The sequence below is a fragment of the Octopus bimaculoides genome, chromosome 18 (genome assembly GCF_001194135.2).
Source record: "Octopus bimaculoides isolate UCB-OBI-ISO-001 chromosome 18, ASM119413v2, whole genome shotgun sequence".
Lineage (NCBI taxonomy): Eukaryota > Metazoa > Mollusca > Cephalopoda > Octopoda > Octopodidae > Octopus > Octopus bimaculoides.
This window is the reverse complement of record NC_068998.1, coordinates 10,022,162-10,034,887: the sequence shown is the minus strand read 5'-3', so window position 1 is coordinate 10,034,887 and position 12,726 is coordinate 10,022,162. Positions and strand designations below refer to the sequence as shown.

General features: G+C 36.9%; 1 protein-coding gene across 1 annotated transcript in view; it reads left to right on the top strand.

Moving 5' to 3' along the window:
• The window catches only part of LOC106874478 (integrin beta pat-3), a 19,307-nt gene that overhangs the window by 4,181 nt on the left and 2,400 nt on the right, over window positions 1–12,726 (top strand). Inside the window, exons 2-9 of the mRNA XM_014922220.2 lie at window positions 152–233; window positions 923–1,054; window positions 2,367–2,469; window positions 3,944–4,016; window positions 5,037–5,123; window positions 7,041–7,121; window positions 8,753–8,830; window positions 11,626–11,811. Of these exons, the coding sequence (XP_014777706.2) occupies window positions 152–233; window positions 923–1,054; window positions 2,367–2,469; window positions 3,944–4,016; window positions 5,037–5,123; window positions 7,041–7,121; window positions 8,753–8,830; window positions 11,626–11,811 (822 nt within the window). The remainder of the gene's footprint in view (window positions 1–151; window positions 234–922; window positions 1,055–2,366; window positions 2,470–3,943; window positions 4,017–5,036; window positions 5,124–7,040; window positions 7,122–8,752; window positions 8,831–11,625; window positions 11,812–12,726) is intronic.

Genomic DNA, 12,726 nt, shown 5'->3' with positions numbered 1-12,726 from the left:
AAAAGAGTAAATGATGGTGAAAATGATGGTGATGATTTATGTTGTAAAGAGAAATATATTTTTATCTTTAATTGATAAATCACCTACTTTTTAATTACTGAACACTAATTATTAATTTCTAATTAATAAACATTGTGAACAACTATTTCAGAATGATGATCTACGAGATGAAATAGGAAACACAACCGGTATTTATATCCAACCCCAGGTGATCAAATTAAAGTTAAGACCCAGTAAGTATTTGCTAATATATATATATATATATATATATATATATATACAACAAAATCTCCTTAATCTAGGAACTTTTCTATAATTTATTACTCTGGCCATGATAAAGAAACACAATAAAGGACAATCACACTTGTATTGATTTATGTATAGTATAAACAATGAAATTACCATAAACCAAAACACCATAATGCTAAGAATCTAGTAACAAGTTCAACCCTGTTTGAATGAAGGATAACTTAGAACAATGAGACCATGAGATATAAATGATTCACAGAAATATCAAACATATATTCTCATCATCAGCTGCCTAACAAATATCATTATGTTTTTGATATATTTGTATATTGTGGGCTTCTTTTTGTTCCCATTTTCGAAATTCACTCAGAAGATTTGTTTTGCCCACAGCTATAGTTTAATTATGTGTGTGTGTGAGTGCATATGTATGTATGTGCGTATGTTCTTGTACCTGTGGTTGGCATTAAGGATGATATCCAGTTGTAGAAACCATGCTAAAGCTGACATTGGAGCACGATGCAGCTTTGTGGCTCATCAGATCCTGCCAAACCATCCAACTAGTGCCAACATAGAAAATGAACATTAAACGGTGATAATGGTGAACTTATAAACTCTTGCTGCTTTTTTTACTGTAAGTATTTAAATTCTTGCCTGGGTTTTTGTCTACTTTCAGGAAAGCCTCACAGAATACAGCTGGCCTATCGGGAGGCTAAAGACAGTGCTGTTGACCTGTATGTCCTTATGGATCTCTCTGCTTCAATGAAACGTAGTAAAGAAACATTGTCAAAACTTGGACAAACACTTGGTAAGACCCATCCATCAATTCATCCATATTTTCCACTCACAATTCCTGGGAGGGTCATGGGGGTAGAATCCTCAGGCATGTCCTCCATAGGGTCCTATCAGAAGCTAATTTCATTTGACTTTCTTGCTGGATTCCTAAGTACGACAAACTGAGAAAATGGTCATTACCCAACCTTCCCATTTTTGGTCTACCCATGGGTTTCCTGTTGTTTGGTTTGGCTTGAAGAAGAATCCATCTTGAAATTCTTTCCTTCAGCATTCTAATTACATATCTGTAGTACCAGGGCTATGACCTCCCAGTGTGGAAAATCTGCAGATTAAGCCGAAGCCCCCCCCCCCCTAATGTCTGAGCTACACACCCTGTTAAGTTACGTTACTCCAGAGATCTTTCAAAGAAACCTTATTTTGGCCAAATGTATTTGCAATCGTATTCTTTTGCTCATTTCCCAAAAATTCATGATCATTGGTGAGAATAGGCACAATGATTGCTTTATTTTTTGCTGTCTATGTTATTTTTATTGCTTTACATTTTATGTGATGTTAGGAAGGGCATCCAGCTGTAGAGACTAGTAGAGCTTGTGACAGTCCTCTGGATCACAAGTTCCTGTTGAACTGTTCAACTCTTGTCAGCATGGAAGACAGATATTAAATGACAGGAATGAGGATGGTGATGTTGCTATGATTGTAAGATATTTGGGTGACAGATAAACAATTATTTCTAATTTAGACACAAGGACAGCAATTTTGAAAAGGAGTGAGGTTAGTGGATATTTTATTTTATCGACCTTGGTAGAATGATAGGCAAAGTTGGCCTCAGTTTGGTTTGAAACCAGATCCTAAACAATTAGAAATACTACAAGGTATTTTATTCAGTTCTCTGACAATTATGCCACTCCATCACTCTATAGACAGATAAATAATAACTAACTTGAAATACAGACCAGTAGTATTAGTTGTGGTGGTGGTGGTGGTGGTGGTAGCAATGGTGGGTGTGAACAAAGGTATGGGCCATGTTTAAGAAGTTTACTTCTGAAGTATGGCCATATTTGCACACCACTGTGGGATTAGATCCAATAGTTTTGGGTTCAATTCCACTGTGTGTCACCTTGATTAAGTGTCTTCTACTATATAGCCCCAGGTCTATCATAGCCATGAGTCAACCATAACATCAGGAGGTCCAATCAGTCTTCAGTTGACCATGGTCTCAGGTCAAACATAGTCTTGGGTTGGTACAAATATAGACAATCTGACTGACACAGATGTACTCAGACATGCTATGTATATGTAAGTATGTTCCATCTACTTCTCTACAGCTAAAGAAATGAAGAAGATTACCAAAAAATTCCTGCTTGGATTCGGATCCTTTGTTGAGAAAGAAATACCGCCATTTGTCTACACTGATAGCAACATAACAATGTAAGTACAAGGAACACACACACACACACACACACACACACACACACACACACACACACACACACACACACACACACAAACATATCGTGAGGTATCATGGTATCAATCAATATCGGATACTGTTGTACATTGCTGGTCACAAGCTGCTTTGCATTGTTGTAACTTTCGAATGATACCACCCCACTTGCTAAGATAGGCAGGCCAATATTTCCCCTGAATGGAATGCCAGTCTGTTGCAAGGTCACCCATTTGCAGCTGAGTGGACTGGAGCAACATAAAATAAAGTGTTTTGCTCAAGAATACAATGTGCCACCCAGTCTGGAAATTGAAATAATGATCTTTGTAATCATCAGTGCAACAGCCTAACCACTAGGCTATGCACTTTCACGCATATATTTATATATGTACAAAATGAATATTGTTTTATTATATATATATATATATATATATATATATATATATGGGAGAATGTACGAAAAAACAACAACAGACGAGGACAGGTGGTATAAATAACAAAAGGATGTATTAGTATGACGCTCGGGAATACGGAAAGTCTTTGACGTTTTGAGCTACGCTCTTCAACAGAAAGAATACGGAGACAAGGAGAAAAACACGGAGAAAAAAAATTGAATAGTGTCCAGTCAACGGTCAATCATAGTAATGGCTGACCGGAAGTTAGAAATTTTACACATGAGAGCTAAGAAAAGGGGGAGATAACAAAGGGGGGAGAAAGAACGGTGATCGAAGAACGAGGGGCTGTGTGTGTGGGAGATATATATATATATATATATATATATATATACATACAGATATACACACATACAACTATCATCTGCTCACAATTTGTGAAATAATACTTCGGTTACTTCCAGTTAATCTCACATAGTTACACGGTGACACACAACCGCACAGTCTTGTAAAGGTATGTGCATGCATACACGCAGTCTCATTCAGTTACATGCACATACAAACACTTGAACACAGTCTCGTACAGTTATACGTATACACGCATGCACTCACACATACACACACATACACACACATATACACAGATACCAGCAGACAGTCAGCATCATATTTTTCATTTACTTATTTTTATTGGAACGCTAACATCGTGAGAAGAGGAGGGTATGGCGAGGGAGGAAATTGGACTAACATCTGCCAGATCGCAAAATGGATTTTATTTATATAGATGAGCCATCACACACATATACAAACATATAAATTAGGCTATCTCTCTAATATATATATATATATATGTGTGTGTGTGTGTGTGTGTGTGTGTAATACATATATATATAAGATATATGCATGTGTATATATATATTGTATATACATACATATGCATACACACATGGTTATGTAGTGCATGTGTATATGTGTATGTATATTATTAGAAAAATGCTCACCTGACTTTTCTTCAATTTCGTTTAGCTTAATTTTCAAATATATTCTTTGATTCTCTTTTACTCAGGTGCCATGACTGTGCTCTGACTTTTGATTACCGACATGTCATGAGACTGTCTCCAAATGGTACCAAATTCTCTGTAAGCATAATATCTTTCCTTCTTATTTGTGTGCCCCTATTTTTTTCCTTTGTTTGGTTTGGTTTTGTAAAACGGTTGGTGTTAGGAAGAGTGTCCAGCCATAAAAATCCTGCCAAAAACAGACAGTGAAGCCTGGTGTAGTCTTCTGCCTAACCAGCCCCATCAAACTATTCAACCTATGCCAGAATGATGACGACGACGGCGGCGGCAGTGGTGATGATGAGGATGATGACTTCCTTTTGCTGGTTTGAAGAATTTCAAGAGTATTCTATATTGGGAACAGTTTCATACTTTATCATTTAAACTAGCCATATCTAGTCAGAATATTCTACCTGTTTTGTGGTCAAACTGGCCAGATTCTGGCCTTTCATGCCTACCCTACAATGTCATTCTAAAAACGAGCAGATGCAGCATTGAAATCTCAGAGCTATGAGATAATGCATGACTAATTCAACACAGGGTGAATAGATAAGCATTGTATTTGACACAGTAATCTGAAGGCGAAAGAGTCAAGTGACTACAACATTCTCTATAAGAACTTGCTTTGTCTTCCATTTAAAGAAATGGATTCCGATCTGTGAGTTTTGTGTCAAGGAATCTACCATTTGTTCTCTTTACAAAGTTCATGGAGATGATTTAGTTATCACTGATTCATTTATCACTGCATTTTTGGAGGAAGAAAACGCCTGTGATCAATGAGTATATACATCTAAAACTACAGGGTGTCCACAAAGTCTGGGTACATGGGGATTAACACATACTTTAAGAAATTATTATTCCTTATATTTAATTGTTTATGTTATGATTTTATTTACTGCATGTAGCCAGACTTTGTGGACACCCTGTACACTATGCAATGCCCTTTCTTTTTTAAGTTGGTAAGGTGTAATTTAAGGAAGATTTGACTGCTATTTCTAACAGGTCTAGCAAGTATTTCGAGGCCCTCTCATTAACTTGTAGTTGATGTTGTTATTGTTGTTATATGTTAAGTCTAATCATTTGTCTTCCTTTGAAATCCAGCAAATGGTAGCTGCAGCCGAAATCTCTGGCAGCAATGACATTCCTGAAGCTGGGTTTGATGCTCTCATGCAAGCATTGGTTTGCAAAGTAAGTAGCAACAGGAGTTTTCTCACATTTCTAAATACAGAATATACATTCCTTATCTTTGAGTAAACTGACCCTTTAAATTGCTTTTGTGCCCCTTACATTAAATACCTTAACCTTCTCCTGTCCAAAGTATTTTCATAAGTTTGTCCTAAATGTCCTTACTTGCTTACAGATTTTTAGTTAGCCCAGCCCATGATTCATAAGTTCTGAGTAATAAATATAAAGCTTTCCCTTTAAAAATCCCAAGTTACTCTAGTCGGTGAAAAAAATTGGGAATATGTATCATATATGATGCATGGATGCCAAGAAAATATGACCTGTGTTACACATGTGTTGATACACATGAAATAAAGGGTCAACCCTTTGCTTGTCCAAAGCCTTTTTGTAAGTTTGGACTAAACGTCCATACTTGGTTTCAGACTTTTAGTTTACCCTTGTTTCATATACTCTGAATAATAATATAAAGATTTCCTTTCATAAGTCCCAAGTTACTCTAGTTGGTGAAAAAAATGATAAAAGTATTTTTAAAAAATATAAAGATACCAACTAGATTATACCGAGGAGATAACAGTTTATTCAATGTAGCTGCTTTCAGCTTCCAACACAGCTTCAAGGAGGTTCTAAAATCTAGTGTGTGCATTCTTCACAGTGCCCTGGGGAAGGTCTTTGAACACCTCCTTGACATCAGCCACCAGCTTGGCCTTGGTGTTACAGGCAGAGACGTTGGTGTCTTCCTCAACCATGGGATTATAAATGGAGGAATTAGGTTAGAAACTGATAAAGTTGTAGAACTTCTCCTACAACCACTTCTAACTCTTTCTGGACATATGGCAAGGAGCTGAAGCCTGCTGTCACACATATGGCATTCCAGCAGCAAACTTCTCCAACACATGGGATTGACCACAGACTCCAGCTACTATGGAATTGATCCTAAGGCCCTGTTCAAAAATATGGGGTGGCATGATGTCACCTTCACTGGTGACATACACAAAGACCAACCATCACAGTTTCGGGGAACTTGGTTTTCATGATGTCCATGTCATGTCTTACACCCTTTACAGTGTTCATAGAGCATTGAGCAGTTGTCACGATGCCAGCATTTTAGTACTTGGCATTGGTCATCATGACATGAGTAACCCTTTACCAATATTTAAATGGCTTCCAGTCCTCCAAGTCAGCCACCAGTTTCTCAAATACAACTTTAATCTTTATGTTCTCCAATACCATTATGTGGTTTGTGGGGTCGACCGCGTCCTCCGCTTCATTTTTTGTAAATCACTCATTCTCATTTAATTGTATATATTTTAATTGTTTGTTTATTCATACATTTCATCTCATTCGATCCCCCTGACCCCAATGTTTGTTTTGTCTGTCTTCGTTTCATCCCCTCTTTTTCTCAACCTCATGGTTAACCCATTACCTACCAGTGATCTCATATGAGATCACTTAAAAATTACAAATTTCGTAATTATCTGTGAATATTTACACATATCTAACCTTTTTGCTATATCTACTAGGTATATTTCTCTGATATTCAAATGAGGTTCGCTAATTTTTCACCCAATATCTTGCTTATTTCTATTTAAAATGTTATTTTGAAATGTTATTTTGATCATTCCAGCATGTTTCTAAGGCTGTTTTATGCTAGAAATCAAAGTCTCATAAAAGAAATTCCAGTTAATAGAATTATGGGAGGTAATGGGTTAATAAAATGAATTGACTGTTCACCAATACATGAAGCTGTTCCTGAAAAAAATAAAATAAAAGGGAGATATAAAAAAAATCATCAAATTTGGCCTGAACACCCTGTATATTGATATACGTAGCCACTTTTGTATGACATGTTTTGAATTTTATGAGTCTTTGTGATCAATAAAAAAATTATTATTATTATTATTAATTTTATCCTCTTTTTAGCAAATTGGTTGGCGAAGCAAATCAAGAAAACTGGTCCTTTTTATTGCTGGTAGCTCCTTCCATACTGCAGGCTCAGGAAAGGTACAGCAGTTTCTGTCAGTCTATTATTTTGGCAATTGTTTAGCCCTAGGTCATCCCTGATTCAGCTGAACTATTAGCAAAGGTATTCCAGCCATGACCATCCCATTCTTATTTCTATTCAGTGAACCTAGGACTACATTGTCCAACATGTTCATTTTTAAGATAATAGAGTGTGATTTTTTGGGGGGAGATTCGGCTGTGATTTCTAGCAACTCGAGTGACCATGTATTGGCTTCTGATGGTCCCCTTTTTTTTCTGGGAGTGGTGGTGGTGGTTGCAGGTGCTGTTTATTAGGCATTCCCTTCTCTCCTAGGTCAAACACTCAGGAGATGGCAGTTTTATCTCTGTACAACACACACACACACACACACACAATACACACCATGCCACACACTCACACACACACACATACACACACAAACACACCACATACACGCTGTACATGATGCACAGATATACATACTCACTACACATGTGGAAACACACACACATGCACAGACACACACACACACACTACACACTCAGTTGCTATGGTTTCAAATCACTTGTTATGATTCAGAGACCCTTGTTTTATCTCTAAATAGCTTCACTCCTCTTTTCCTCTTTCTTCCTCTTATTCTGACTTTATTTGTTGTCTTCTGTTGTCTTATTTTTTATTTTTTGGTCTTTTTCTGCTTCTTTAACTTTTGCCTCTCTGTTCCACCCACATAATACAATGTGTGTTTGTCTGTGTGTGTATGTGTGTGTGTATGTGTGCGTGTGTTTGTGTATGTGTGTGTATGTTTGTGTTTGTGTGTGTGTGTTTGTGTGTGTGCATGTGTTTGTCTGTCTGGGTGTGTGTACATGTGTGTGTGTGTGTGTACGTGTGTGTGTGTGTGCATGTGTTTGTGTTTGTGTATGTTTGTGAGTGTTGTTGTTGTTACTATTGTTGTTGTTGTTGTTCTTCTTCTTCTTCTTCCTCTCCTTCCTCTTCACTATCTCCTCCTCTTCTCACCCCTCACTATGATCCTTTGACCCCTGCCTGGAAAAGGCAGAATAAGTGTGACTTCATATCACACACACACACACACACACACACCCTTTGCACACACTGGGTGATGGTAACCTTAGATAAACTATGCCTGCCAAAAAAATGAACAAAAGAATCTGGGGGAAGGGGGGGGATGGATGGCTGGAATATCTTTGACCATAATTCTGCTTTGATAAGGGATGACCTGGAACTAAAAGAGAAACAAAACAGCAGCAACAGTCAATATCTCCATTACCACCACCACCACCACCACCACCACCAACATTACCACCGTCACCACCACTGCTACCACCACCACCACCACCACCTTCACCACTAATGTGAACTGGATATACTCTTTTGCTTGTTTCAGTTACTTCTGCTCCTTCTAGCTTTCATTAAAGAGAAGCAATTACTGGTCTCTTTACATGAATCTTTGCCTGATTCATTCAACGCAGCCTTCAGATGTAAATATTCTCCAAGCCTCACTTTCCTTGCTTATATCACCACATCATGTCTAAGCTTTAATCTTGCTTATTTCAGATATTTTCATACTGTGATCCTTTGTATATAACACAATCCTTTGACTGAATCTCTTTATTGTCTTCTCTTTATTATTCAGTTACTCGGAGTTGTGAAACCAAACGATGAGCAATGTCATTTAACAGCAGCTGGGGAATACTCTGAGAGTAAAGTACAGGTATCTTGGATTTCGCCTTTCTTCATTTCTGGTTTTACCTTAGTAAAACCCATGTTTCCACATTCAATCTCACTGCTTGGCACCTTGGCAAATTTCTGAATTGACCAAAACCTTGTGAATAGATCTGGTAGCTGGAAAGTGAAAGAAGCCTGCTTGTATGTATGTGTGTGTGTGTGTGGGTGGATGAGTGGTGTCTATTAGTCTCCTCCTCCTCCTCTCATCATGTGATGATTGTAAAGGGGTGTTGCCATTGTAGAAACAGTGTCGTTTGGTTCCAGTCTTCCAGCCATGGGAAAATACTTATCTTACCTGGAAATAGGTGATGCTTAATGACAAGAAGGGCATCTGGCCACAAAAAATCCGCCTCAGTGAATTCTATCTGACCCATAATAGAAGACTAAAACAAAGGTGTCTTTGGGTCAGTAGGTCAGTCACAGCTGTGCCTTATAACCCATGAGGACACAATTGAGCCTGAAAGATTGCTTGAGATACATGGCATGTTGGTATCTCAAGCAATCTTTCAGGCTCAGTTCATAACATTATGTATCTTAAAGGGTGAATTCAATAGTAGTTCATTTGTAATTGTATATATTTTATGGCATACATATATCTATTAAGAGAGCAGAGGTTTTTTACTCGAGTCATAGGCCCATAGGCTCAGAAGGCTGGTTTTGTGGATTCTGTGGTGTCTGTGTTTCCCACCTGAGCAAGATGTCAGTCTGTCACAGGATTACTCACTTTTGTCGGCAGAGTGGACTGGAGCAATATAAAATGAAACGTTTTGCTCAAAATGCGGTGCATTACCTGTTCCAGGAATCGAAATCACATTCTTCCAATCAAGCCACACACATACAAATACAAACGTGTGTGTGTGTGTGTGTGTGTATGTTTATGTGTGTACATGTATGTATGTGTGTATGTATGTATGAAAGTATGTATAGACACACACACACATTTATAATTCTTCAAATTAGCAATCCTATTTATGCTGACAAAGAAATGTGTGTGTGTGTGTATGTATATATATATATATACACACACACACACACACACACACACACACACACACACACACAAGTCACATCAAACAAAATATTTTTATAGCCTATCTATTCATGACCTAAATACTCTCTAACATTCCTAGATGTAGTTTTATGGTTTAATGGTTTTTAATCGGAGGACACAAAGTTGATGACATGTTTTAGATTCTCTGAAGCAATAAATGAAACTCAGTGATGCATGGCAAGATGTAAGCCACAATTTGTAAAGCATGAATTCTATTCTCCATTATCTATTTCTGTTCCAATTTATTATTTTAATTGCTAATTCATCACCTTTCCCCAAAATATTATTTTGTTGGGAGACTCTATCTGGTTTTTGGTTGCTTGACCTTGTAGAAATAGCTGCCAAATTTCCCTGAAATTTCACACTATCATCTGAAAAAAGGAAGGACACATTACGTGTTGTAGTCCCTAGAAAAGGTAAAAATGATCATAGCTGGAATGTCATAGTTATACTCAGTCTGGATTCTCCTGGGGCTAAATGACAATATATTTATTCTTTAATCTTTTACTTGTTTCACTCATTGAACTACAGCCATGCTGGAGCACCACTTTGAAGGGTTTTTAGTTGACTAGGTTGACCCTAGTATTTTTTTTTTCAGTCTCATGCTTAGTGTATTGGTTCTCTTTTGCTGAACTGCTAGGTTATGTAAACAAACCAACACCAGTTGTCAAACAATGAGGAGAGGCAAAAAACAGAAAAGGCATACCCACACGCATACACACATGTACACAAACACACACACACACACACACACACACACACACACACATGATGAGCATCCACATAGTTTTCATCTACGAAATTCTCTAAAATAAAAGGGGTTAAGGGAAATAATTCAAATAGACCAATGACATGTATTTGGACAATGAATTTATGTGGTGACTTAGTGAATGCTGTTGATAATCTTATTTTTAATTATTTGAATTATACAGGCTTCAAATTATTTGTAGTGCTATTTTTAAATATGTAGAAATATTTGTCTGTTGATCAGGAAGTTTTGAGTAGATGATGAGTACTTAGGTGCAAAATTTATAAACAACAAGAAGACTAGATAAAAACAAACAGAATATATTAGGTTTACGTTCAGGAAAAATAAAAGGAAAAGTCTTTTATGTTTCGAACATACACTCTTCAACAGAAAAAAAAGATGAGGTGAGAAAAGAACATACATATTTTAGTTAGATGGTCACTGCATGCTGAAAAAATATGGTGCTACTAGGTCATGACCACTCTTGGAGCATAAGCTATCAGTGTATCAAATTTGAGTAAAATTGGTTGAAAAATGTGGAAATGCATAATGACCCTACACACACACAAACAGACACACAGATATACAGAATCTTTTGTTTTATATATATAGATAAGTACTATGTTGATGAGGCCTAAAAGACCAAAACATGTACATAGCTCTCTTCTCCTGTAAACAAAGATGAAATTTATCTTCTTCCCAATGAGTGTTTCTCAACCATTTTTGTACCTATGAGCTCCTTTGATTCTTACTTTACTCTACTGGACACCCATAATGATTTGATGTTTATAAAAATCCCATTACATTTTTATCATTAAAAATTATTAGGAATTGAATAAAAAAAGATCCTGGTGTAATTTGAGGGAGATTCAATCATTTCTTGCAGCATGCCATGTGACCATGTAAAGTCTGTTTTATTAACTTCTTATTTCTTGATGGAGATATTTTCCATCTGATAGAAGTCTTTGTTTTATCTTTGCAGGACTACCCGTCTGTCAGCCAGATCAGATCTCAGGTCAATTCGAAAAAGGTCAATGTAATATTTGCTGTTCCCAAAGACCAAATGATAACATACAAGCATCTATCGACCTTCCTGCTTGGTTCCACTGTGACAACACTACAGAAAGACTCAGCTAACATTTTAGATGTTATTAAGTCAAATTATCAGGTAAATTATTGCATACTTTTTACATTACATGCTGGCTTCTCTCTTCTTGCTCTCCTCACTCCATCAGCCACAATCATGAACATTCCAGTTGATCTGATCAACAAAACATTCTGCTCTTGAAATTAATATGCAAGTAGCTGAGCACCCAAAAGAAATGCATTCCCTTAATATAGTTCTCTGGGAGATTCAGTGTGACACAGAATATGATAAGGCTGGCCCTTTGAAATAAATACAGATAAAACCCGTTTTTGCCAACTGAGTGGACTGGAGCAACACGAAATAAAGTGTCTTGCTCAAGGACACAACGCACTGTTGAGAATCGATCTCATGATCTAATGATTGTGTGCTAAATGCCCTAACCACTAAGCCACATACTCTCTGTCACATTTAATACATGCACACATTTCACTTGTATACATTTTCAGTTCTCTAACTTCTAATGCAATCTTAGTTTTGTAACATCAAGTCAGTAACCTTAGCTCATTAACCTTTGCTCGTTAACTTAATTTCAGTAATCCCAGCTCAGTAGCTTCTGCTCAGAAACTCCAGTTATTTAACTTCACTTCAGTAACAACAACTCATTAAACTCATTAAACAGACTAGCCTGTATGGTCTGGCTAAGTCAAAATGGTTTTTTTGTATTCTTCCTTTCTACTTGGAGAGTTTAAATGTAGTTACGATAATATGTCCTTCTGTTGAAATGAAATTTCAGTAAATTTCTATATCTTTGTGCAGCTGAGAATTGCTCTAAATTTTACATTTCATATAATGCTCGCATTGCTTAAATAAATGGAGTCGCATGAAACGATCGTACTGCATTAACCTTGAATATCCATGTTGCTTATTTTGATTTTTAATCACCTTATTTTGGAATTGTCTGGATAATACCATACTTAATTCTGGTGCCTAAACTTA